We start from the raw sequence: 27,112 nt of genomic DNA on the forward strand, positions 1-27,112 counted from the left end.
CTTCCAGTCAGGTACACATATAATTGCAATTGTGATGCATGTATTGTTCAAATAATCTGAGTCACACTTACCAGCATACACGTGTTCTTTTCCCCTTTAGTACATGCAGATCCCACCAGCAACTATATCAGACTATATGCCACAGTACAAGATAACGTGTCTTGTTGTAGAACATAGATTTGTTGCAGAATGCAGAACATTGTTTGTTACAGAATATATATATATATATGCCACAAAAGGGCTTAACTGCTCCAGCATGATAATGAATAATAAGTACTACAGTGGAACCTCTCTTAACAAACTCCCTGAATTAAGGACACAATAGAAAAAAACTCCATAATAAGGACAAAAGATTCGGTCCCAACAAGTCTGGTTAATACATTTTTTACTTCTGAAAGAGGAAAACCTCTAAATTGCAGCAAAAAGTGGCCAAAAGTTCTTTGTCCCAAAATGTCCATAATAGAGAGGTTCCACTGTAGTTAACATTGGGAGGAGAAACTGTTGCCTACAAGAGAATGCGTGGGAACCATCTAGTTCTGCAACAAGCTATCTGCAGAAACTGCTTACAGCTTATGGTAAGATTTATGGGGCTATGTAATATTATTGCTCCTTCCCACTGCAAAGCTTGAAATGATCCAACATTTACAGTAGCTTGCTTTGTTATCATTATCATTAAACTTTGTATTAAATCAACCCTGGAGAAGAAATATTATTATTAATTTATTCTGTCATCACTTAAAAAACAAATATTACAACTTTATAGAGAAAGAAATCAATTATCATAAAAATATACCAACTAATTATTTTCTGGCTCAATTATCTAACCACAGACAGTTATTCATATCAATAATGCTCCAGGTGGTCTCTGCTATAGTATGTTCACGTTGAGCTGAATCCTGAAAAACAGCTAAAAATTAATTTCTCAACAGAGTTAACATTTCAGCCAACCAGATGATTATTGGTAACAGCAAAGGTGTCAACAACAGACACGTACAGTTTGGGTCCATTACAAGTTCGGGAAAGGGCTGTAATGGACACTGTACTTTTATGGCTTCCCCATAGGAAATTTATTGTGAAAATTTTGATTGGCTGTAAATATTATGTCAAACATTTGAACAAAAAGATTTTGAAATATTTTTAGCGGGTCAAGCAGCACTATAAATGAGCCAAATTTCAAGATCGTGTGTAATTGCATCCATGAGTTATTAAATGTTTTTGAGGATTCAGCTCAACGTGAACATACTATTATCATACTTATTGATTAATTATTGAGCATTTTGATGTTTATAAATAATGACAAAGAAACTGCTGCAAAATGCATGCAGCCACAAAGTACTATTGTCAGCATAAAATTACATATGCCTCAAACTGGCATGTAAATTTCATTGCCAAAGATGTTTATGTACAACGATTATAGCTATTTGTAAGTGTAAGTAAGTACATACCTTTCAACGAGTTCCATAAGGGAATATTGCTGTACTTATAACTGTTGTAGATGAGTTGATAAATATGCGGCGCTTATCCTTGCAGCACTTCGAGCTCCTGCCTCTAGTTAGCATTGAGTGGGAGCAGAGCAAAACATTGATCAGACCATTGATATAATTTTGTAGAGCACACTTGGAGATTGAGTGTCTCGTCTTTTCTCCAAGCTGTCCCAAGTCTGCTGATATTACATATCTGGCAGCTCTCCTTTGAACTTGTTGATGCTAGTATTGGTGTGGGGGACCATACTAAAGCTGCATACCCTAGGATTGTACAGTATGCATCCACTCTGATCCCAGATCCTTAGACAAAAGTGATTGTTTCTCCTGATGAATGCTATGGCTGAGTTGGCCCTTTACAAATACATTTGCAGGCCTGAGGTTTAGTTACTGCCCATAAGTATGTTGCTTCTTGTACAAGAGAATAATAAGTATCTGTCTATCTGAACATACAGTACATTATTGTTGACACATATTAAAGCAGGATTAAATAATATTGTATTTGCAATTTCTTTGCCCATGCATTGTTCTAGTCAAAGTAAGGAGTCACACTTTGAATGGATTCAACAGACAGTAATCTGTGAATAAATGAAGGTAGCCGGACTTGACAGGGCTAGCCAAGTCATTTATGAAAATGAGGAACCCTACTATTGGACATTAGCCCAATGGTAATGCCACTGGTAACATTAACGTGAGTCTAGTTTTCCTTTGCATGGTTTCGATATATCTTTGTAGCTCAGTATAGTATCTGTTCCAGAGAATTAGAGGACTTGCTTTTGTACCTCAATCTGCTATCACCTCCTTAACTGCTGAATATTGTAGTTTAGTTACTTAGCAAACAACTATATCTTATAACAAATAGGCTTGCGCACATGATGTCTATACTGTTGCATGCTAGCTAGACTGTTGTTTTTTTGTTTTTTTGTTTGTTTGTTTGTTTGTAAACAAATACTTATAACGCACAGATATAATTACTTAAGTTATTACAAAAATTATCCTGGGAAGGGGAATTAACTATATAGGGGGGGAGGGGCTCCAAAGTTTAATCACAGAGGGGGGAAAGGAAAATTTATGAGTCAATGTTTGTCATCAGTTACCTGTAGTATCCTTTTCTTAATCGTGAATCATTAGGGGTAAAGTATTTTTGGGGATATCAACAAGATCATTAATAATTTTGTAAGTTTAGCTCTCTCTCTCTTCTTTGTTGTAAAGGAGGTAAGTTGAGTGTGCTTAGCATGCTAGTAACACTAGAGTGACTTGAAAACTCATTTAGGCAAAATCTGGGTGCTCTTCTCTGTACTGCTTCAATTTTATTAATATTATTTAAGGTATGGCATGGGGTCCCATACAGATGATGCATATTCAAGCACTGGCCTGACCATACTTCTGTAGCAGTTACATTTCACGATGCTTGGACAGTGGTGCAGCCCCGCACAGGTTTTTGTATCTTTATTGGTGAATGTTTGGATATGGTCATTAAAGGTAAGCTTGTTGTCGACAGTGACCCCTAGATATTTGGCAGATGTAACTTCCTTAATGGGAATATAATATGTGTGCAAGATAGGATTGTGTTGGTTTGTTACTCTCAGGAACTCACATTTCAGGATATTGAATGTCATCTTCCATCTGTTGGCCCATTGAACAAGTAAGTCTAAGTCCTGTTGTTAACTTAAGCAGTCAGCAATTGATGTTATTTGAGAATACAACAATACGTCATCTGCATACAGTTTGATCTTATTGTGGATGGAAAGAGGTAGGTCGTTAATATAAATCAAAAGCAGTAGAGGGGCAATAACCGTGCCTTGAGGTACACCAGAAAGGGCCTGGGTGGTATCTCTTCAGAATATATTGTGATCTGTGGCTCAGAAACGATTATAGCCAAGATAGTAGTGACCCTTGTACTCCGTAATGTGATAGCTTGTGATACAGGAGCGAGTGAGAAACTTTATCAAAAGCCTTACTAAAATCTAGTAGAAGGATGTCACATTTGATTCAGACATTCGGCAAAATCATTAACAGTGGAAATCAATTGAGTTTTTTCACAACTTCTTTTCTTACAAAATCCATGCTGTTCATCACAAAGTATTTGGTGATGTTCTAAGTGTTTGGATATGGCAGAATAAACAATGTGTTCTAGAAATTTGGAACAAATACAAATAAGGATGCTGGTCTGTAATTGCTTGGCTCAGTTGTACTTCCTTTTTTATATATCAGAACGACTGCCGCAGTTTTCCAAATATTTGGTAAGTGACCTTGCAATTGGTCTAACAATGCTTGGAAAACAATTGTTAAAACAGGAGCAATCTCGTTAGCAACTTCCTTGAGGAAACGAGCAGGTAAATTGTCTGGTCCACTAGCTTTGTGTGGTTGGATGTTAGTTAGTAATTGGGCCACTCCTTCAACATGGACTGTTAAGGGTGATATGCTAGGCAAAGGGATGTCATATACTTCAGGTAGGATGGAAGTGTTGTTGCATGTGAAAACAGATGAAAAGTAATCAGCCAGCACATTAGCTTTGTCCTTAGAATCAGTAAATGTAGTTCCTTGGTGGATAAGAGGACCAATTCCAGTATCGTCTTGTTTTCTGATTTTAATGAATGACCATAATCTTTTGGTAACTTTGTTGCTATTAGGATCTATCAGGGAAGAGATGTAATTGCTAAACGTTTGACGATATTCTCTTTGGCATTGTCTTTTAAGGTCATGATACTCATGATTTGGACCAGTCTAAAGGGAGTCAGAAGTACGTGCATGATTGTAGACACATTGTTCCTTCCTACTTAAGCATTTGACATTGTTGGTTATCCAGGACTGCTTAAGTTGTGTGGAAGTGGACTTGGTGGGAACCATGGCCAGACCAGCATTGCATATCACAAGAAAATTGTTCCATAGGATATCTACTGGTGTAGAGGACGAGTAGGTGGTGATGAACTTGTCACAGTTGTATTTCTTTAGCCTGAGACCATAGATAAATAGATCTTTCTATAGGATGTCCTAATGGAGCAAGGACATAAGATGTCACAAAGATGGCTTCGTGGTCATTATAATACCATCAATTGTACATGTGTTACAAGATTCAACTAACAAAGGTCTGTCAGTAATAAAAACATCTAGTATTTTTGAGCCTCTGGACTAGTTGAGACAGAGCATTATCTTGCAGGAAGTCTAGAAATATCTGACACTGCAGCCACAATGAGTTGCACCACTGTACACCTATAAGCAGTATGAGATGTCAGACTTGCAGTCTCAGGTCATAACAATGCTTTTGAAGTTATCAGTATAGCAACACTGAACTGAGAGAGAGAACTGTCATTGTTAAATGAGATGGCTAAGTAGTATAATATATTATATATAATATAATGAGATGTCGGTCTCGTGTGACCAGTTAGATCATACATACATGATCTATGTGGGTACGGCAAGGTGTGTGTAAAAAATTTTCAAAAAACACAAATTACAATCAAAGAATTAAGAGTTAAGTTAGGCTTTCTGTTGACCCGGCATCGATATCAGTGAAAAATACTTTAAGGATGTCATTATACATGTACAAAGCTGCGTTGTCAAGGGTCTGCCTGATGAAGATATGGTGGCTATGGAAGCTTAGGTTGTACTAAGTCTTAGTCCACTTTTGCAATGAGTGAAGCCGCTAGCGCCCGCCCTTTTGCAAAGAGGTCAGTGTGCGCTGACAGACAATAAGCCGCTTAGTTGTTAATTAAAGTAATAGCAGTTTCAGCAGTCGGCACATGTACGAGTCTCGCTACACTGTTCAGTGAGAAGGGGGGCATGGAAGATGGTGACGAAGAAACTGTTCTAGTGGAAGATCTTGAGAACTCAGAGAACTCCCCTGAAGTGCCGCTGAGAGGACTAGTGCCACCCGTAGACACAAAAATTCATGAGCCTTACTCCAAAGGAACGTTATCTAGTAGCAAACGATGGCTGTCGTCAATTAAAACACGTCAGACTAAATACATTGGTGCAATTGTGGCCACCACCTCCTTGGGCAGTTTACTGTGGGGATATCATACCTCCATTGTGGCTGGAGCAATGTTACTAATTGATGATCACTATGACCTCAGTATATTATGGCATGAGGTTATTGTTAGTATATTTGTTGGGGGAGCTACTATTGGAGCAGCAGTTGCTGGGTGGTTGAGTGACAAGTTTGGTCGTTGGAAAATGATGATGTGTACTGCTGTGTTGTATGGAGTGGGAGCTATCATAATGGCAACATCATTCTCTAAGTTCTGTCTGGTGGTTGGACGAGGCATTGCCGGACTGGCTCTCGGTATGTGTTTAATGTTATGTGTGTGGGTGAATTAACAGCATTCTTATGAGATTCTTATTGTGCTAATAAGCCTTATACACTTGACTCCTCCAAGAAAACAAATGAAGCTAGCTTGATTCGCTGTATTTCCGTAAATATATTAATTCTGCACAAATTTTTTTGCCTAATTATGTCTTAGCCAAACTTTTCAAGCATCAACTGTGTGGCTTGCTACCTTTAATACTGTAGCAATTGGCTTTCGACTAACACACATAGAGCATCAAACAATGTGGCTAAGTGCTGTACCAACCAGTGCTGCAGAAGATTGAGATACTCTAATAGAGAAGTCATGTAAAATCACTTTACTATGAATCATACAAAAAATAGTTTTAAATTTTTACATGTTTTTGTGCATATTATATGGTGGTTACCACATTTTATAAATGTGACCCGCTGAGTAAAAACCCTGTTTTATTATAAAACGTATTAAACAGTAGGGTTCCCCCGAAATGGCATGCGCCGCCAAAAATACCGCCTTTTAAAAACCAGCTTAGAAACTTCTTACGTGACGAAAATCACCTTTACGGAATAATATTAGTCCATCTAACGTCAAATGTAGCATTAAAAACAAGAAAACGCTTACTGGCGGCCAGATATAGAATTTTTAAAAACCATCAAAACTTGAAATTTCATCTCACTCACTAACAGTTGCAAGCGTAGAGCCCAAACGAAGAAGCGCATGGTCACCATTCTATACCACCACAACAAACTCACCGGTGGGATGTGCCTTTTGGGGTTCCGAAGAGTGTGCGCCTTGTCTTTTCTTTTATCTTTAATCAGGCTACTTGTCTTCTTCATCCAACAAAATCATATCAAGGCATTAATTTTCCATATCAAGGCGTTAATTTTCCATATCAAGGCGTTAATTTTCCATATCAACACTTTCTTTAAGCAGCATAATAGATGCCACAAAATTATTTAAAACGCTACTGTACGGAGGTACCGGTACTCCACAATAGGTCACAATATCACACCCATTCTTTCTTCTACGTATTATCGATCGAGACCATGATGACCACACCACTTTTACACTACCTGTATTGTGACCACTCACCTTCAAGTTGGTAGACTGATTCGAGATACCCTAGTCTATTAATCGATCGAAACCACAAAGACCACACCCCTCTTTGGACAAACACACATCTTTGCAGGCTGACTCGAGATACTCTATTACAGCAGTCATCCTAAAAGAACAGTCACATGTTTATAGTTAGCTGTATGCTTTAACAAAAAATCTAAACAAGCTAGTGTATTAAAAATTATAAATTTAAAAATGAAGTAGGGATCTTAGTGATAAAAAGTAGTGAAACAAGAGATAAACAATGGTAGCTATTACAGCATAGTTCGGTGTTAAATCCCTACTTTGGCATGGTATAACAATTATTTTGTGTTCAATTCCACAGTAGGCATTTCCCACTGAGCTATGCTGTAATAGCTACCATTGTTTATCTCTTGTTTTACTACTTTTTATCACTTGGATCCCTACTTCATTTTTAAATTTATAATTTTTAATACACTAGTTGAAATACACTGGGTATAAATATGCGTACTGCATAAAAATTATGCACGTTTTAATCACTTCGGTATGCACTGAAACGAAACTCAAATCAATACAACCTATTCACCACTGGATTTTGCCTGTCCATGGATAGTAAGTGTTTGTATAGCAAAGCATACGTGAGTAATGGACGCTTATTTATGATGCGGTATAAATAATATTTACCATTCTTTGTTGGAATGGCCTTCGTCTTTGTCAACACTGAGGAGTACAGGGAAAGCTCTATACCTTGACAGATTTGCCAGTTCACGATGCACAGATTGAGCCAAGTCCCGTCTCTGTAGCTTGTTTCAGTTGTGAGTTATGAATGATTATTTAAGCGCCTGTAATTTATTTGCCGTATTGTTGCTGTACAAATCAAATTTATCACTGTTCCAACTGTCTAGCGCTATAATTCCAAGACCATTCATCAAAGAAAGCTGAAACTTTGGCTATCCAGTCCTTTATTACAAAGATGCAATAATTTGAGGAATGTGCAAAAACAGCCGGTTTTTGCTCAGCCAATCACAAATGCATATGTAATAGATCACAGATATACAAATGTAACTTAGTTGTGTAGTGGACCTATCAAAGTATTGTCCCACCTACCTCCATGTGGGAGAATGAGAATGAAAGGGATTAAACAAATGTGGAAGGAGGGACGTACTACCATGTCCCCTAACATCCATGTGTTATATGCTTGAGACTCCACTATGTAAATTCATTCCAAAATTCCTCCCCCCCCCCCCCCCCCCCAACACACACGCACTCTCGGCCTGCTCCACCATCCCCTGGTCTTATATGTGTGTTAACTGATCCATCTGTTTTGTTTATGTACTGATATCCGTTATATGTTGAGGAAAAGGAGGGGATTAGATATACTGAGAGTAGACTTCGTGCCACTTTTCTCCCCTCCTTGCCTGGGCGAGACAACACTTTGATGAACACATAATATTACTGTGTGTGCATAGGATTGTACTCAGTTACTGGACCAGTTTATGTGTCAGAGATGTCACCTAGTCAGATCAGAGGAAAAATGGGAATGGCAAATTATCTTTCCAGTGGTGTGGGACTATTTAGTGGATCAGTTTCTAGTGGACTGTTCAGTATTGACTCTGAACATGCTTACACTTTTGGATGGAGGTTTGCTTGGCACATTAAAAGATGTACGTATGTATGCACTGGAGTGTTATAATGCTTACGACTGAAATATTCATTATCCTGTGTGCACAGTGCTTAAGGGAGAGTCCATATATTTCAGTCACATTCCAAGTAATCATGTTATAACTTGTATCAGAATAGTGTGCGGTGCTGGACACACTATGGACAAGTATATATTTTACTGGAACCAAGATAATACAATTTTCACACATTTGCACCTCAGTAATGGCTAAACAGAAAGACCTAACATTCCTCAGGGTGAGACATCTTCCATACCAAATTTGAGCTAAATTGGTGTATGACAATTTTTATAAGTGGTGTGAAAAGAAAAATATGAAGATTGAATCTGCGTACCTCAAAGACGACTAACTCGCACAAGCCTCTTTTCAAATTTGGAGGGTATACAGAGCATATTATAGTGCATTTATCTTTCAATAATTTGTGCACAGATTGATAAAAGTGGCATAAAATTATAAGTAAACTAAAAGTACGATTTTTTTTGTCATTCCTGCTGTGTAAACTATTGACAGAAAGAGGTTTTAAAATGCAGATAAGCTGACCATTATAGTGCAGGCCTTTTGTAGTGATTTGAAAGTACTGAGAGTATTAGCTAAGGAGATATAAAGCCAAAACCAAACATGTAAAATAAGTGCGATTGAATTACTCTAATAGAGCAGTCACCAAGAAGTTTTAAAAAATAAATACATGACATACATCGAAAAAGTAAGTAGCTCAGGGTTTGAACTAGGGACTTTCACACCTATATGCCTAAACAGTTGCTCACCTCATTTAATCTTTACAAATAGAAGTTCTAGTTTATTGTACCAGAATACATTGATGGGTAAGTTATACCTTACAGGTAGTTCCTACAACCAAGGTGAAGCAATTGCATTGCGTATATGTTTAGTTTCTCCTTTGATGGTCCCTGTATTTTGGTCAGTCACACCAAGAAACAAACTGGCCCAGACAGTAAATCATCACTCTCTTTCACAAAGAAGACTTACCACCAACTAAAATAAACAAATACTGACATTCTGCAGAAATGTATAATGAACGACATATTTTATCTTTTCAAAATGAAAAACAATGATCCCGTGTATACATTTGTATTTGAGTCAATGAGCTCACCCATGAAAATCCGAAGTATACCAGTCTGTACTACTGTAAAATCAGCACAAAATGTGTGTAATTCTTGCAGATCCAGTCACATTTTGCTGTCTAATTAAACAGTATTCTGGGTAACTGATGACTACATGTTCCACTTTGCATAATAATGCTTGCATTCTAGTTCCTGGGTTCTACAAAATGAAGTTACACGTACAGTACATAACATTTGAGCTTGATAACACTACCTTGTTATTGTGACTGTCATTTAGGTCTTGAACATATGTGTTTCTAAATAAGGATTTTATTGATTAAGGCATTTTGTTATTCATTATGGCGATCTAGAGCACGTATTGGAAGTTATAATAAATTTAATGCACACCTATATAGCTTTTATTTATATTACTGTATTTCAGATACATGCTTGGATTAGGCGTCATTCCTTCAATAGTGATGTGTGTTTGTCTGTTGTTTCTGTTTGAGACTCCACGATGGCTGGTGTTTCATGGTAAAGTGGACAAAGCTCGGGAAGTGATGAGGAAGATTCGTAGTGATGATGTGGTAGAGGAAGAACTTGGTGATATTGTGAATGACTATGAGTTGACTTCTAAGAATGTTTTAGGTGAGGAATATCGACCATTATCGGCCATTTGTTGCCAGAATAATTGCAAGGGTGTGTGCTGGCTGCAGTTATGATAGCTTGCACTGTTACCATCAATTAGTATTGCAGCACAGTAATATCAAATAGCATAAGTCTTTGTTCTTCATTTGAGTAAAATGGTCGAAACACAACCGTAGTTGACTATTGGAGTATCTTAATCTTTTTACAACCACATTTTGTCTACCACCACCTACGGTGGTACTATTGTTATTTGTTGCCACTGGGCATGTGCCTGGTTGCTTGTACAAAAAACGTTTATATGTGTACATACATACATATGTATGTATGTGTGTACATACAGTGCTCCTTCGATTATCCGACCCCCTTGGGACCATAGATATACAGTACGACTCCTAATAGGGATTGGAAACGGCATCACGCGCCAGAAATAGGCTTGTTTCTAATGTTATGGGTGGTTTCCATAATTTGCATCGTATACCAATTTAATTGGCCCATAATGAAAATTTAAAGGTTTTGCGAGAGTGATTTAGAACCTAAGAGCGAAGTGTACTACCATCCTACTAACTTTGTTCCATAGCATTGGCATTAGATTAAAGCTTGAAAGACAAACAGTTATGCTAGACAGCAGCTGTGCAGAGTTAGGAGAATAGAAACAGGACGGTGCAACAACACCTAGCAAAGTTGTAACCAAGGAAATACGCAGCATTTAAACTCAGAGGTGTGGCTTACAAACCATACTGTTCAATTCTAATAACCAAAGGGGTTATAAAAAGCCACGAATCGTCGATACTAGAAGGTGAACACAGCTGCTACAAGAACAGAAACGTACCTTGATGTAGAAGTGATACCGAAACAGCACGATATGACGAGCTTCTTCTGTGGGAAAGGCCAGCCAATGACATCCACCAAAGCAACTTGTATCGCTCAATCTCAGAGAACTTTTATATTCTACTAAACCTACACTAATAGTCTACAGTAAAGAGAAATGTTAATCTTTTCATGCTCTTCAAAATGAAACGCACCTCGTATCTAACCAGTGACGTCAATTGTACAGGTAGTATACTGGGCACGTGACACCGTTCCCAATCCTATTAAGAGTCATATATCTATCTTGGGACCAATATGTGTTCAGAAAATCAAATAGTTCAGATAATTAACGTCCATTTAGAGCTCTGTTCCAATGCTCTAATAGAACATACATCTTAGTCTAACAGAGCAGTCATTTCTACTGTTCAGATAACCAAGTGTTCGGATAATAGAGGTTCGAATAATCAAGGGAGTACTGTATGCTAGTTAAAGCACTGCCATGAGTGCAATGTGGAAAAAATAGCATGAGGCGTGGGTGAGAGACTAATGCAGCATGAGGCGAAGCCGAGTGCTGTATTCAGCTCGAGACCACACCAGAGTGCTATTTTTTCATATTGCACTAGTGTAATGGTGCTGTAACTGGTTTAAAGTACTTTCTGGTTATCTTTGTTCAGAGCATTCATTTTGTAGACTACACACTAGCCAGTAGATAATTGCTAAGTGTCATTATAGTACAAGTTTGGTCATAAAACAAACAGATACATGTAGCATCGTTTTGGCTACTTCTGGTGATTTAAAATCTTATGCACAAGATCAACAGTGCTGTATTTTCCATGTATTTTCCATGTATTTTCCATATGCAGTGCTGTATTTTTTAAATTTATTTATTTATCATTACTGAGCAGACAGCACAGCTGATGTGCTCAGGAAAAAAAGTAATTAGTACAATCACAGGGTGTTAGTTATGTATTTTCCTTTCAGTGCTGTATGGTAATAATAGCACTCTTATTTGTTTGATCTTCACCCACGCAAGTGCTTTTAATGTATTTATTGTCTTTTCATACCCTATGTTTGCAAAATGTTTTATGCTAAGCAGCCAGTATGTGAGAAAAGAGTAGGCATGCAACCTTTGCTTTAAGTGTACCAGTTTGAATTACGATTGAAACAAGTTTCTGGAGATACTGTGCATGTCTTTTTCAATGGACTCTATAGGAATTAAGTAACCAAAACAATGTCACAGGCTACCAGTTATACTTGGGCCTACATACAGCACTTGAGCTTTGAGGGTTTATATCAGTACTGTTGCACACATAACTCTGCAATTGAATGCTTTTTTTTTTCAGGTACAATCCAGTTCATCAAGAAAGTGTTTCACAGCAGGATATTACTGTACACCATGTTCATTGGTTGTAGTCTTCAGATCTTTCAAGTGTTCAGTGCAATAGCTATTATCCTATCATATAGTTCTGGTATCCTAAAGACAGTTGGGTTCAGTCTAAGAGAAGCTATTTGGTTTTCAGCAGTGCCTACTGGAGTCAACCTAATTATGAAAACACTTAGTACTTTTCTGGTGGAAAGAACTGGGCAAAGAAGGCTATACAATATATCAGCCATGTGTGTTGCAATATGCCTTACTCTTTTGGCAACTTCCTTGTACCTCGGCAACAATAGTAGTCCTTCTGCGGTTCCTTTACAAGAAGGTGGAAGGTGTGATTTTAAGAAGTGTGGAAGTTGTGTAACAAATTCTCACTGTGGTTTCTGTACTGTGAAAGTTGATGGAGAATATTTGTATGGTACTTGTAGTGAAGGTAGTAAAGATCATGCTGATGTTAGGGTGAATAACAGTCAGTGTGTTACATGGAATGAAACTGTATGGACTAATGAAACATCTAACATCACATCAGAATGGTACTTTGATCATTGTCCTGATAATAAATTTGCAATATTCTCACTGGTGGTTATGATATTACTAGTAGCGTCCACATCATCCGGACTTGTTCCACTACCTTGGGTGATAAACTCAGAAATATATCCTACGTGGGCAAGGGGACCAGCCGTCTCATTTTCATCACTTGTAAACTGGACTTTTAACTTATTAGTGGTAGTTACATTTCTATCACTGGTTGATGCACTGGGATTACCAACTGTAGTCTTCATGTATGCTACAATTACTTTTATTGGTGTCATATTCACCATATTATTGCTACCTGAAACAAGTAAACGGTCATTGGAGAAAATTGAAGTATTATTTTCAAGGCCGTACTTTCTTACATGGTGTGACAATCACGGTTGTAGGAAGCACAATAATATGTATTCTGTAGTTGAAATGGAAGAGCAAACTACAAAGCAAATGTAGCCTATTTGTATCATATATCCATGTTTGTGCATACAGGCACTTGAATGGACATTACTTGCACTCATTGTATACTAATTCATTTTTATTGATACATCTGACAATATCTGTAGATATAAGGAGAGCCCACATAGTTTCATGGTTGCCCCATGGCTATTGAGTGTTAGTCTTATGGTTTCAAGATATTTTATCATCACACTATATACAGGTTTAGAATTTTTTTTTGCTGCAACTTGTAAATGGAAGTATACAAAGTATAAATTATACAAATGCTACATGGAAGTTCTTTTATGTATGCCTCTTCACCAGTATTCAACTCAGAAATGTTAGTTTGCAATACACTTGGTGTATAGAAGCTTTTAGCTTGAAATACGTTAGGTTTTTAACGTATATTTGAATGTACTGGTGTGGAGATCCGTCCAGGTTGACTTTTTAATTTGTCCACTAGCTCAGGTTGCAAGAAAACCTTTCCTACAGCTTATAAGTACCACCATGCATCCATCTTGCCAGCTGCACAGTCTATGGTTATTATTGTCTGGAGTGCTAGATTTCATCTTTGTTATATATATACTTTTCAGTACCTATTCTCCATGGTTGATGGGTACTGACAGTTCCTGCAACTGCCGATTGTAGTGGAGTTAGGACTAGGTCTTCTTGCTGAACTGATAATCTAGTATCAAACTTTAGTCGTGAATGATGATATCTCCAAACCTTTTCTACTTATTATTAAAGTCTATTATATTTCTTGTTTCGGTGACTGAAATTGACAGTCCATACTCGAGCTCACAGTTGACATGTCACAGTAGACATTACAGGTCAAATTGTCCCCACACTTGGCATAGTCAGATGAGAGGCCAGCTAGGGTCTTGCACAATTCACTGCAACTTTTATTGTGATCACTGAAGAAGTGCTTGAAGTCAGTGAAGACTATACAGGTTATCACAGTACTCCTTATAGCAGTGACCAATACAGTGAGAATTACTGCACAAAAATATGTTTCCATGATGTTTCTGTTACACTGAAACTTAACAATATAGCAGCACAATGCAAAAATCGTGCACTTTTTCACATAAGTAGTACTCCCATGACATAATTTTTTTGATATAGTGCCATCGCAGATTTGATCTTTATATAATTTGGTGGGTATGGCCATTTCCCCCTGGAAATTTGACCATTTTTCTCTTTATCTCCCTGAGGCATCAAATAACTCACTAAAGCATGGTACCAATATATAGATCTTTTTGAATGAAAGAACTTAATACTTTTTATGATATTTAGTGATTTTATTCCAAAGTTATGATATACACACCCCTGTACCTTACACCCCAAGGGCATGCAGGTAAACTCAGAGAATTTCGGAGATGATAAAAAAATCATAACTTCAAAACAGAATTATCTATTAACTTCTAGTAAAAACCAAGTTGTTTCATTCAACAAGTCCTTCACTTTGGTACCATGTTTTAGCATGTCAATTAATGCCTCAGGGAGATAAAGACAGAAATGATCAAATTTCTGGGCAAAAATGGCCATAAGGTCACCAAAGATCAAATCTGTGATGGCACTATATCAAAAAACACATGTCATGAGAAATACTATTTATGTGGAAAGTTTCATGCTTTTATGAAAAAGTACACGATTGGGTAATTTTGGGGGCTACGCCGCTATACTATAATTGAAATTCTCAAGAACTGTACACATTTCAGTTCCACAATTCATATTATGTAAATTTCAATGGAATAATAGACACATTCGATACTTTAAAAATCACTGAATTGTGACAATTTAAATTACATATTCCAAAACCGGCACATTCCTGACAATAAAATGTCACAATTCATTATGCATGCAACCCCATGTAGGAAATAGATTAATTTTGTGCAGTAAATAAAAATATGGTATATAGACTGTATAGCTAGCTGCAGCTGGAATTGTATATTGTAGTGAGCTGATAGATTAGTATACAGTGCGTGGGTATTAGTGCGGTTGGGCTATAGTCCTTGAAAAGTTTCATAATCACTTGCTCTGCAGTGCTTCACTGTGAATGATGACTGTTTGACTTTCCTTGTTTAGTTATATAGGCATGATGGTGATTATCCCAATTCCTTATTAGGAATACATCTTCTTTACTTTATGTTCTTGCATGTTCTATAGTTTAACATTTTAGCTGTATCTGGTTTCTTGTGGAAACAGTTTTTTAAAGTTATACCTATAGTACTACCATGACGTGAATAACATACTGCCTTTACTCTTGTACCCTGATCATGATTTGCTTCAGTTCATGACTGGAATTAAACAAAAGAGTAACGTGCTGGTTCAGCAACTCATGCAGTCGGTTATTCAGTTGTCTATGCCTATATAACATGGCAAAGGTTTAAACATTATATATTGACTGTGCACATGTCTATATATTAACACTGTCAGACCTTACTATAGCTATATACAATCATAATAGTCCACCTCTAATATGAACTTCACAGGACATTGGATGCATGGAGCAAATTTTATTCAGGCTGGACCTTCTGGTACGTACTTGCATGCATGTTGCTGACGTATGTATTGCTCAAACTGCATTTTCATAGTCAACTTATTATATAATCGTGAATCAGTGGACAGCAAATTATACATATAGTCTATACAAAGATAAAGAGAGATTCTACTGCATGGTAGTGAATTCATCTACATGACCAACTTCTTTACACATCTCATGGTCTCCACACCCATAGCTAGACTATTAAGGAGCACTTCTTATTTTGTTATAACTAGTTTTGCATCATGGTACCATGTAGCTACGTATATAATAGTAGCTCCGGCACTTTTCACATTTACCTAGCTGCATTAAATGGGGGACAGTTTGGTCGAGAACCTGCACAAGGAAGCAAATGCCAAATGTCTGTTTCATATTATCAGTTAGGTTCAGATGGGACTTCAGGTGTGGCCCTGAACCTAACCTATTAGGCATATGTATATGAGACTGATGGACACTAGCATACATTTGCCTCTCTGAGCAGGTCCCCAATAAACAGCTGGGTCACTGAAACTGTTTGATTAATGGTACACGAGTTACTAGTCTTGTCCCAAGAGGATTTACCAGCAATGATTGAGCATACTACTAATTTGTTGAGCCATAGATCTAGGCCCCGGGTGCGCGCGGCCAGTGTCTCACGTGCTCTTGGTCGTTATAGCTCTGCGCTTGTAGGCGAGTACTCGGGCGAGCTGGTACGTATGGTGGACTAGATACAGGGATTTAAATGAGGACTAGGGCACTCACCAGATAATTGGTCTGTTTAATATCGAGGAGACTACGTACCCTGATATATCAAAGTGAAAAGTTTGGTTTTTATGATCTAATATGGAAGAGACGCTCGAAGAGACTAATGAAAGCCTCGATTTCGAAATATCAGACGATTTCAAACTGATAACTGATACAGTGCCTGAAGATAGTCCTAACGAACAGTCCAAGAAAAGCATCACAACACCAGCAAAATTGAAAACACGCCAATGGAGATATGTATACGGGATCATTTTAATAAGCTCGTTTGGTAACTTTCTGTGGGGGTATAACATCTCAGTCATCGCTGGAGCAATGTTACTAATCGATGATCACTATGACCTGAATGTGTTATGGCATGAGATTATTGTTAGTATACTACTGGGAGGAGCTACCATTGGAGCAGCCATTGCTGGGTGGTTGAGTGACAAGTTTGGTCGTTGGAAAATGATGATTTGTACTGCTGTGTTGTATGGAGTGGGAGCCATCATAATGGCAACATCATTCTCTAAGTTCTGTCTGGTGGTTGGACGAGGCATCACTGGATTGGCACTTGGTAAGTGTTTCACAATAGCCATGCCTGACCAGACATTAGCTAGCTAATCAGTATGCTGGTTACTCTACCTATAGTATGTTCATGTTGAGCTGAATCCTCAAAAACATTTAATAACTCATGGATGCAATTACACATGATCTTGAAATGTGGCTCATTTGTAGTACTCCTTGACCCGCTAAAAATATTTCAAAATCTTTTTGTTCAATCGTTTGACATAATATTTACGGCCAATCAAAATTTTCACTACATTTCCTATGTGGAAACCATATAAGTACAGTGTCCATTACAGCCCTTTCCCGGACTTGTAATGGAGCCAAACTGTACGTGTCTGTTGTTGACACCTTTGCTGTTACCAATAATCATCTGGTTGGCTAAAATGTTAACTCTGTTGAGAAAAATCCACTTTTAATTTTTAGCTGTTTTTTCAGGATTCAGCTCGACATGAACATACTATAGGACACTGCAGCAGCAAATGATTCGGCCCCCAGTGTACTCTATTGTGTTGGAATGATGATAGATGAGCTGCGCGAGGGTCCATGGAAGGGAGAAGTATAGGGTTTATATCACATACCATCTTAGCATGCAAAGCATAAAGTAATATATTTATCCATATTATTAAACTAAACTGTCACAAGAGACCTGTTAATCCAAAAGCATTGAGTGCTGGTAAATAAAATGGACAAAACTAAACCACTGCATGTAGGCATATCTAGATTACCAGCACTCTAGATACGTGTACATGTACACAGTGTTGGGGTAACGCATTACATAAGTAATGTGTTACATCATACAGTATGATATATAGCACTGGTATAGTAGAGACCACAAAGGTGTGGGTGTGGCCCATGAAAACATCACCCAAAAACCAGCTTCACGTTTTCCTGACGATGATGAAGCAGTATTGGTTAGGCCCAAACAAGCTTTCAGATCGACCTGGAACACTTTCAACAAGTTGCTATGAAATTTTTAAACGAAAAGTATAAATTGTAGTGACTGACTGACTGACTGACTGACTAACTTGATAACGGCTAAGGCTATGGGCTTGATTTTTCACTGTTTGACATCGCTTTGGCCCAAGAGGTGCCTTTTGGCATACCGCAGTACGTACAATGCATTCTTCATGGACTTACCAGTGTCTTCCTTTGTGTCCCATTCTTCTTTGCTGACAGCAAAAAGTGTCGATTTGGCGGTAGACGTGATGGCTTCCCTTCATAATGGAAATTGTCCTTAGTGGCTGCTTTGATTGCAGAGGTAGTTCTTGTTTAGTAATGCTGTGTAACTGGTTGAACATAGCTGACAACGAAGCATAATGGATACTTCACTTCTCAGATGATAATTGATAGCTGGGGCACGCAGTGCCATTTCTTTCTTTTGATGCAGTATGCGTGGGTTCACCAGTCATAATAACTTTATTTTACGAAATAGCAAACAAGTACACAAATAAAATTGGAATATTCAACTAGAGTAGGGACCATAACACATCAATAAAAAGTACTGAAACAAGTTGGAGTAGTGCGCGATATTAAATCACACTAAAACAATAAGAAGTGTTATATCCTGTGCTCAAGATACCATAATGGAAATGTACAGTAGTGATATAACACTTCTTATTGTTTTACTGTGATTAATATCGTGCACTACTCCAGCTTGTTTCAGTACTTTTTATCAATGTGGTATGGTCCCTACTCTAGTTGAATATTCCAAATATTTTTGTGTACTTGTAATATTATTACTGTTTGTGATAATATAACGAATTATGCTGTAAAAACTACTCAAGTTACTTAACTTACAAATGCAATACATTATCTAAGTAACTAAGTTACTGTAATGATTCAAATTTTATTACTATTTAGTGGCCTAGTTAAAGTAACAAAGTTACTAATCCCCCCAGTCTCAACAAGTACTCATTGTCCCAACAACACATGCTGTCATGTGATAAGATTAGAGTTTCAGATATAATATGATAGCAAGAGTTCATAATATAGAGAGGGAGCCCTCCCTCTTTATATTATGAACTCTTGATTATGAGTAACATGTAAACAGTTTCTGTTGCAAGTAATAGTAATAAGTAACTATCCCAACACTTTGTGTACATGACTACATTGATAATGTAACTAGGGCTCAAATGAATATTCTATTATTCGAATATTCGTTTCAAAGGGAATATACATAACATCAGTATGTAGAGTACATGAAAATTCTTGATCTCACATACAGCTCTAAATCATTTTGATTCTATATATTGTATTAAGGAGGCATATTGCATAACAGGATTATTGATATCCCAATCACACGTACTGAAAAAGAATATTCAAATATTCGGTTGTGAATAAAGATTATTCGAATAGTAAAAACCGCTATTTGTTTGAGCCCCAAATGTAAGCAAGCATGCATATGCATGGTGGGCAACTGCATTTTCAAACAAAGCATCTGCAGTACAATAAAAGTCACTTAAGTACATGACAACATCAAAAGTAAATTATTTACTCTTGATATCATAAATTGTGGTTTTGTACTACTTATAGTAATTCTTAGAAGACATCAAGTTTTAGTCCTGTACAACCTACATGTGTGAACACTATAGAATGTACATTTAGAATTTGACATCATACAGGTTTGTACTCAGTGATTGGAATAGTTTACGTGTCAGAGATGTCACCTAGTAGAATACGAGGAAAACTAGGACTGGTAAATTACATCTTAAATGGTGGAGGTATAGTCAGTGGAGCTATTGCCGGTGCACTATTCAGTGTTGACTCTAAACATGCTTTTGCATTTGGATGGAGGTGTGACTATAACCAAAATGTATGTGTGATACATACACATACAAGTGATAAGGAAATTTACATTTGAAAAAAAGCAGTGGAGCAAGGGGACTGCAGCTATACTAGTTGACATTTAGTTTCTTCTTCACTCTGTCAGTAGTATATATATTTTTTAATATCAGCTGCAGTTGTAAATGATCTCCCTTGTTTTGTTGCTTTTTTTTATCGTGTGGCTGAATGCATGCCCCAATTATCAATGACTATAAAGCAAAGGTGCCATTCTGCTTCTTTTTCAGCTATTTTCCAGCATTAAAAGTGAAGAAAAGTGCAAGAAACACCTTTGCAATTAATCCAGTCACTACAGAAATCATGTTTGAACAAACGTGTGCCCCAACAATCAAGTGGCCATTTCGCTTCAGTCTCGGCTATGTTCTGCCCATTATACAGCATTACAATCGAAGAACAGTATGAGAAGTGCCCGTGCAATCAATCCAGTCACAATAAAGCACTGAAGCCATGAAATGGAACACAAAGGAGGACAAAGGTAGCATGTATTGTAGCTGCTATGGTTGGAAAAAAAGACTTGTTTCAAGTTGAAGCAATGTCGAAATCAAGCCTGTAACCTTATCCATAGTCAAGTGTTGTGCTTTCAGAGGCAGTCAGATATCAGAAAATTCACTTAAATAAATTAAAAATAGAAACTCATTGGAAGGGTTTGGGGTTGCTCTGAAGACATTTATGGGTTTGGTTATGCCCAGCCAATGCTGCCAAGCTGTTATGAAGAAAATATGAGGCTGGTTTTTGGGCAAGAAATCCATGAATTCCATGATCCCTAATATACAGTGTATGATACAATTGTAATGCGAAATTTACCAAATGTATGTCCATATACATTTGTAGTATTTTACACTATTAGTATCTCAATTATCTTTTTACACCTTTAAATTTTTATACCTGCCGTAATATATGCATACAGAAATGTAGTAATGACAAACGACATAACGTCCTTGTGCTGATGGCATTTAACTTGGGGAGATTTTACAATTTGTATGTTATATTACGAGCTTGTTCTTAAAACGCATTATATGTGCTGCCATTTGTTTTGACATTGTTTTGATGTACAAAAGTATGAGTATATATATTATACAGATACATGCTTGGGTTTGGAATTCTTCCCTCCATCATGATGTGCATTGGTCTGTTGTTTCTGTTTGAGACTCCACGATGGCTGGTGTTTCATGGTAAAGTGGACAAAGCTCGGGAAGTGATGAAGAAGATTCGTAGTGATGATATGGTAGAGGAAGAACTAGGTGATATTGTGAATGACTATGAGTTGACTTCCAAAAATGTTTTAGGTAAGTAATGAAATGAAACATTGGTAACATACGCACTATTTCCATCCAATGAACCAACATACATACAAGGTTTGACAGAGACTTTAATGAAACGTACAGTGGTGTTGCTATGCTTTGCTAAGTTAATTGCTAAGTTAATTGTATCGTTGTACATAAAATTTCATTGTATACACATTTACAGGTACAATTCAGTTCATGAAGAAAGTGTTTCATAGCAAGAAACTACTGTACACCATGTTTATTGGGTGTAGTATTCAAATATTCCAAGTATTTAGTGGGATGAGCGTGGTCCTGTCATACAGTTCTACTATTCTTAAGATGGTTGGGTTTAGTCTTAAAGAAGCTATCTGGTTTTCAATAGTACCAGCTTTTCTTAACTTTCTTATGAAAACAATAAGTGCTTTTCTAGTAGAAAGAACTGGACGTAGAAAACTGCTCATTACAACAGCAACATTGGTTGGGTTTTTTCTCTGTGTTTTGGCAACTTCCTTTCTCCTTGGCAACAGCAGTAGTCCTTCAGCTGTTCCCTTACATGGAGGTGGAGGATGTGATTTTGAAAAGTGCGGAAGTTGTGTAACAAATTCTCACTGTGGTTTCTGTACTGTGAAGGTTGATGGAGAATATTTGTATGGTACTTGTAGTAAAGGTAGTAAAGATCATGCTGATGTTAGGGTGAATAACAGTCAGTGTGTTACATGGAATGAAACTGTATGGACTAATGAAACATCTAACATCACATCAGAATGGTACTTTGATCATTGTCCTGATAATAAATTTGCAATATTCTCACTAGTAGCTATGCTAGTGTTAGTAGCATGTTCATCTTCAGGGTATGCAACTATTCCTTGGCTAGTCAACTCAGAAATATATCCTACGTGGGCCAGAGGACCTGCTGTATCTTTAGCATCACTACTTAACTGGTTTATGAAGTTGGTATTGACTCTTACGTTTCTATCCCTAGTTGATGCATTAGGACTGGCACTTGTCGTCTTCATGTATGCGGTAGGTACATTTATTGGTGTCATATTCACCTTCTTGATGCTTCCTGAAACAAGTAAACAATCATTAGAGAAAATTGAAACATTGTTTTCAAGACCACAATTTCTTATGTGGTGGGACAATCATGGTTGTGGACAAGGCAAAAATGAATATTCTGTAGTTGAAATGGAAGAGCAAGCGTTGTGATTGTATATATAATTATTAATTATACACTCTGCATTATGTTTTCAGCAGTTTGTCACATATTTTTATTTATTTATGTATTTATTTATTTATGGTGTACACAGTGAAAAATTGTACACTAATAAGTTTACGTATATTGATGCAATCTGTTCTATTTGCATGCATAGTGCATTAGAAGCCATATATTGATGTTGTTAGTAAAATGGTTAAATATTTGCAATGTACTGATTATATCAACTCATGGATTGAATGTTTGCCAATCAAGTTAATTTAACAATATGCTATTGGTTTCTTGGCTAATGGCCATGCATGGTGGCCATGCATGGCTTATGTAGTTGTATGTCATGTGTTAACTTGGTGAATCACTACTGCACTGATGAAGCTTGGCCAACAAAATCATTACAAGAAATTTGAGACTGCTTTATTAGAGAGTTTTTGATGATATTTAAAATATTTCTCCTGTTGTCTTAAGAGTAATTCAACAGGAAACCATATGCTTGTAATTCCCTTACAGGTGGTCAGCTAGCAGCTTATTTAACTAATGAAATCCATATAAGTGCCAAATATATTCATAAGAGGCCTTGCGAAGGCACATTGAATTTCTTCACAAGGCATTTTGTTAATGTGATTCATTATTGCAATGAATAATTTTACCTATTATGTCAGCTTACATTACACTATAAGAGGACTGTAATAGCAGAGATCAAAGACACTTAGCTATGCTCTGATCCAGGCTGAAATAGTTTTAAAACTCTCTAATAGAGCATTCAATAATGACCTCCATTTCTTGTAATGTTCTTATGCGGCGCACGCTAGCTAACCCGGATTCAGCGCACGCCCCTTACTTTTGGAGTTGATGGATGGTACCTATATATAGCGGGTCTATGAGAATTACAACTAGTCTCAATGGTAAAAGGCACAGCGGCAATTGCGCGTATATCAATGGAAGAGATCAGTTTAGACGAGAGTTTAGACGACTGCTGTATGACCACACGGGCGGACAACACTAAACTAATCCCTACAGATCGTGATATCAGTTACGAGTCTCAAAGCATATCGATAAGATGGTCACCAACGCGACCATCGAGATATATAAATGGAATCGTAGCCACCAGTTCACTAGGTAGCTTGATATGGGGATATCATTTCTCAGTTCTTGCTGGAGCAATGCTACTAATCGATGATCACTACAATCTGAATGTATTATGGCATGAAGTTATTGTTAGTGTATTAGTTGCAGGAGCTACTATTGGAGCAGCAGTTGCTGGATGGTTGAGTGATAAGTTTGGTCGTTGGAAAATGATGATGTGTACTGCTGTGTTGTATGGAGTGGGAGCCATCATAATGGCAACATCATTCTCTAAGTTCTGTCTGGTGGTTGGACGAGGCATCGCTGGACTGGCACTCGGTACAGGATTTAGCTATGTAGCAAGTAGAAGGGAAAATTAGGAATTTTAAGTTCGATTAAGGATCATAACCATAAAATGTAAAGAAACAAGGGAGGTTGCAAGATGTACTAGTGTACATTTAATCCCTATACTTCATTCTAGGTTAGCAAGGATTAGCTAGGTATACCCTGCAGGTGTAGGTGATCTCCACCTTAATTGTACCTTTTATGGCTATGATCCCTAATCAAATTTCTAATTTCCTAATTTTTTCCTTGTAAATTACTATGACTGGTTACTACATCAAAAATAAAAGCCATATACTTAATGTGTTCATCTGAACACATGAACTATCAGTTACAGGGAAAGTGAAAAACCATTATGCTTCGTTTGCAGCTATTTTTGGCCCGTAATGTACAACTTATTGGAAGCCTTTTTGGCTTGATTCTACCAAACCAAAATTCCAAGGCTCTATGAAGGTATTGTGAGACTGGTTTGTGGTTAATATATTTTGTGGGAAAGTGTACATTCCTTCCTAATAATATAGTTACTACCTGTACTGTATGATATACAGGTGGCTCCAATGTGCTTATATGCATGTACTTCACACTGGATGCCTTAATAAGGGAGGGGTTTGCTGATAAACCAGAGGAGGGTGTAAAAGGTATGTTACTACAAGCCAAGGAACCACCTACCTGCTTGGCTTCGAAGCACTATATATTTGTGACTTTAGATAGACACATGTTAGAGGTGGTTTTGTGTGACAGTATGATTTCCAACCAGTAGATGGCTTCTGAGGTGGAATTGATATGTGGTCACCTAAGTCTGTAGGACCCGGGCAGTGTACACAGTAAAGGATCAGATAGCTGTGTAATTGAGACACTGAAATAAAATATTACCACCTATATGGGTTGTTGATCACGGTCACTGTGTTTTTATGCAAACTTTTGCTAGGAACAGTGTCATCCCCAGCTGGTGTTCACACAAAGGTTGCAGTTCACCATGATATTAAGTATACACCACAAAACTATGCTGTTCACAACTATATTTGTACTAGCTAGTTTATCTATGTCAGGCTATAGGTCCAATGTTCATTAGTGAGATTTTCAATCCACTGTTCCTGGAATGTTTATTCATTTCATTTTAAGGATTGCAAAAGTATCATGTTTTTGTTTCAAAAACTAATGTCAGCTTTGCGAGATGGAATGTACAAAAAGCTCAGTGTAGTGGTAGTATTAGTTGTAATGTCTGGTCTGTGGTTGAAATGTTTGCATGATGGAGTGCACAGTGATCTGTGGTTGAAGCTTACTAGGGCTGTCTGGTTGCATCATTCCTTTTATCACTATGAACCTTAATTAATCACTATCTTTTAGTATGATGCAATTCATAATAGCCACTTAAGTTATGGTTAAAAGTGTTAATGTGTCCATTGCTATATAGCCTGTATGTGGTGTCTCTCTAGTAGCTAAGAAGTTAAATCTCTTCACAATCTGGACAAAATCGTAAAAAGGAACTTACACTGTAAAGTCCTATGCACTGGGATGTAAAGGTAACTGCTACACTGTAAATTGGCTATGATTCCTACAGTCACTGAAGTATAACCATCATAGTAAGCCAGTGACTGCAGGAGTCATACCAGTCAATTTACAGTGTACGTCTCCACCTACTAGCTACCCTGTAACTCAGAACACCATACTATCTATAGTAACAGCATCAAAGATTAGCATGGCAACTCTTGATGAAGCCATAACTTCACTTATGACCACTTGTTGTACCCCTAGTTAGCCATGATATTATAGTTAACACTTCAGTTTTGTATCGTCAGGTTATATACCAAGGTACCAATTGATCCAGCAGAACTACTAGTGTAGATCTATAAATTTTTGTTACAATTGACCTGCTATCCAGGCTGTGAGCTCTGTAGCTAAAGTTATATAGGTAGAAGTCACTGTTTAAGATAAACTACAGATGTCCGACGGCTTGTTTTTCAGATCAAAATGATCACAGTATGATGACTATACTAGCTGCTGCTATGCATTCAATGGTTTGCCTTAGTGATGTTTTGATATTCCCAGTATGTTATAACAGTATAATAGCAGTGTTTATTCCATGCCGCAAACCATTATCACTAAGTTCACCTATACAAGCTATGAGTGCATTAACTGAAACTAGTTTTATAAAATTGTGGCAAAGCATAGTTCTCCAGGGGATGTTGTAAAATGTGGAATGGAGTGGTTGTACGTTCCTTTGTTAAAAGGTTATAGGATATGCTTAATCAAGAGTGACCATCTGTTGACAATGTACTCTACCTAGAATTTGTGTAAAGGACATCTGCTATGCAGATTTTCTTGAACAACTCAGTACTCATCATTTATTAGAGTGCTACCAGTGTGCAGGTTTGTGGCAACTGGAGCAATCTTTCCCTGCCCTAGCCTCAGCAAAAAAATGTGTTTGTTGTATTTTTCCATATTGTGTGGCACCCCTCTTTTATTTTCTACCCTTTTCCTCTTGTGGCCTTGCCAGTGTGGTTTGTGGGATAAGGTGGGAGTCAACTAAGCACATTAATTTCATCAGAGCATTTCGTCTATTCATCTGAGAGGACTCTGGTAGGGCCGACAGGGACAAGGGGCAGAAAATAAAAGTAGGGCCCTGACAGTATACCAAATGCATTTTAACTGGGGCCCAAACAGGCCAGGACAGGAAAAATAGCCCAGCTTCTACCCTTAGGGGTTTGATAGCACTTTCATATGGTGAGTACTAGCTGTTCAGAGCAAATCTACATAGCAGCGCAGATGTCCTTTGCATCGCAGCAGATACTAGAGTGTATTGTCACTTGCCTAAGGGCCCAGGGACACATACATAGTATATAGTCAATTTAGTGCATGATGACTTTAGTCCTAAATGAATATGATTAAACATAGCCAATTTATTAGTCAACAAAGGAACGTACTACCATTCCATTCTATGATTCCACATTCCATGTTTACAACATCCTGTTCTGGAGTAGCCAATTTATTATCTAACTAACATTCCATGATTTCTGGTAAAGTACTCTATTAGATTTTGAATATTCATCACAAAACAAGGGAGGACTTGACTATTGTTGTATATGCATGAATACACATGGAACTCTACTACAGTTATTGTTGTGCATTGAACAGTGACACTTTGAACATCAAAGCTGTTCAGTAGTCATAGTGTTAGTAAAGAAA

At 37.4% G+C, this 27,112-nt stretch overlaps 2 protein-coding genes across 3 annotated transcripts; both read left to right on the top strand.

Moving 5' to 3' along the window:
• The first annotated feature begins 5,151 nt into the window (after positions 1-5,151).
• Positions 5,152-13,511, top strand: LOC136254380 (proton myo-inositol cotransporter hmit-1.3-like). Of its 2 annotated transcripts, XM_066047074.1 has the most exons (4): positions 5,152-5,766; positions 8,314-8,485; positions 10,024-10,229; positions 12,380-13,511. In XM_066047074.1, the coding sequence occupies exons 1-4, from the start codon at positions 5,265-5,267 to the stop codon at positions 13,390-13,392; spliced, it is 1,893 nt and encodes a 630-aa protein (XP_065903146.1). In that variant the 5' UTR covers positions 5,152-5,264; the 3' UTR covers positions 13,393-13,511. The 2 variants fall into 2 exon arrangements, with proteins under 2 accessions (XP_065903146.1, XP_065903147.1); XM_066047075.1 differs by lacking the exons at positions 8,314-8,485; positions 10,024-10,229.
• A 3,061-nt stretch (positions 13,512-16,572) lies between these two features.
• Positions 16,573-22,743, top strand: LOC136254384 (proton myo-inositol cotransporter-like). Its single transcript, XM_066047079.1, has 4 exons — positions 16,573-17,213; positions 19,828-19,999; positions 21,128-21,333; positions 21,515-22,743. Exons 1-4 carry the CDS (start codon positions 16,739-16,741, stop codon positions 22,516-22,518), a joined length of 1,857 nt encoding a protein of 618 aa, XP_065903151.1. The 5' UTR covers positions 16,573-16,738; the 3' UTR covers positions 22,519-22,743.
• The last annotated feature ends 4,369 nt before the right edge of the window (positions 22,744-27,112 follow it).

This window comes from Dysidea avara, chromosome 4 (assembly GCF_963678975.1).
Source record: "Dysidea avara chromosome 4, odDysAvar1.4, whole genome shotgun sequence".
NCBI lineage: Eukaryota > Metazoa > Porifera > Demospongiae > Dictyoceratida > Dysideidae > Dysidea > Dysidea avara.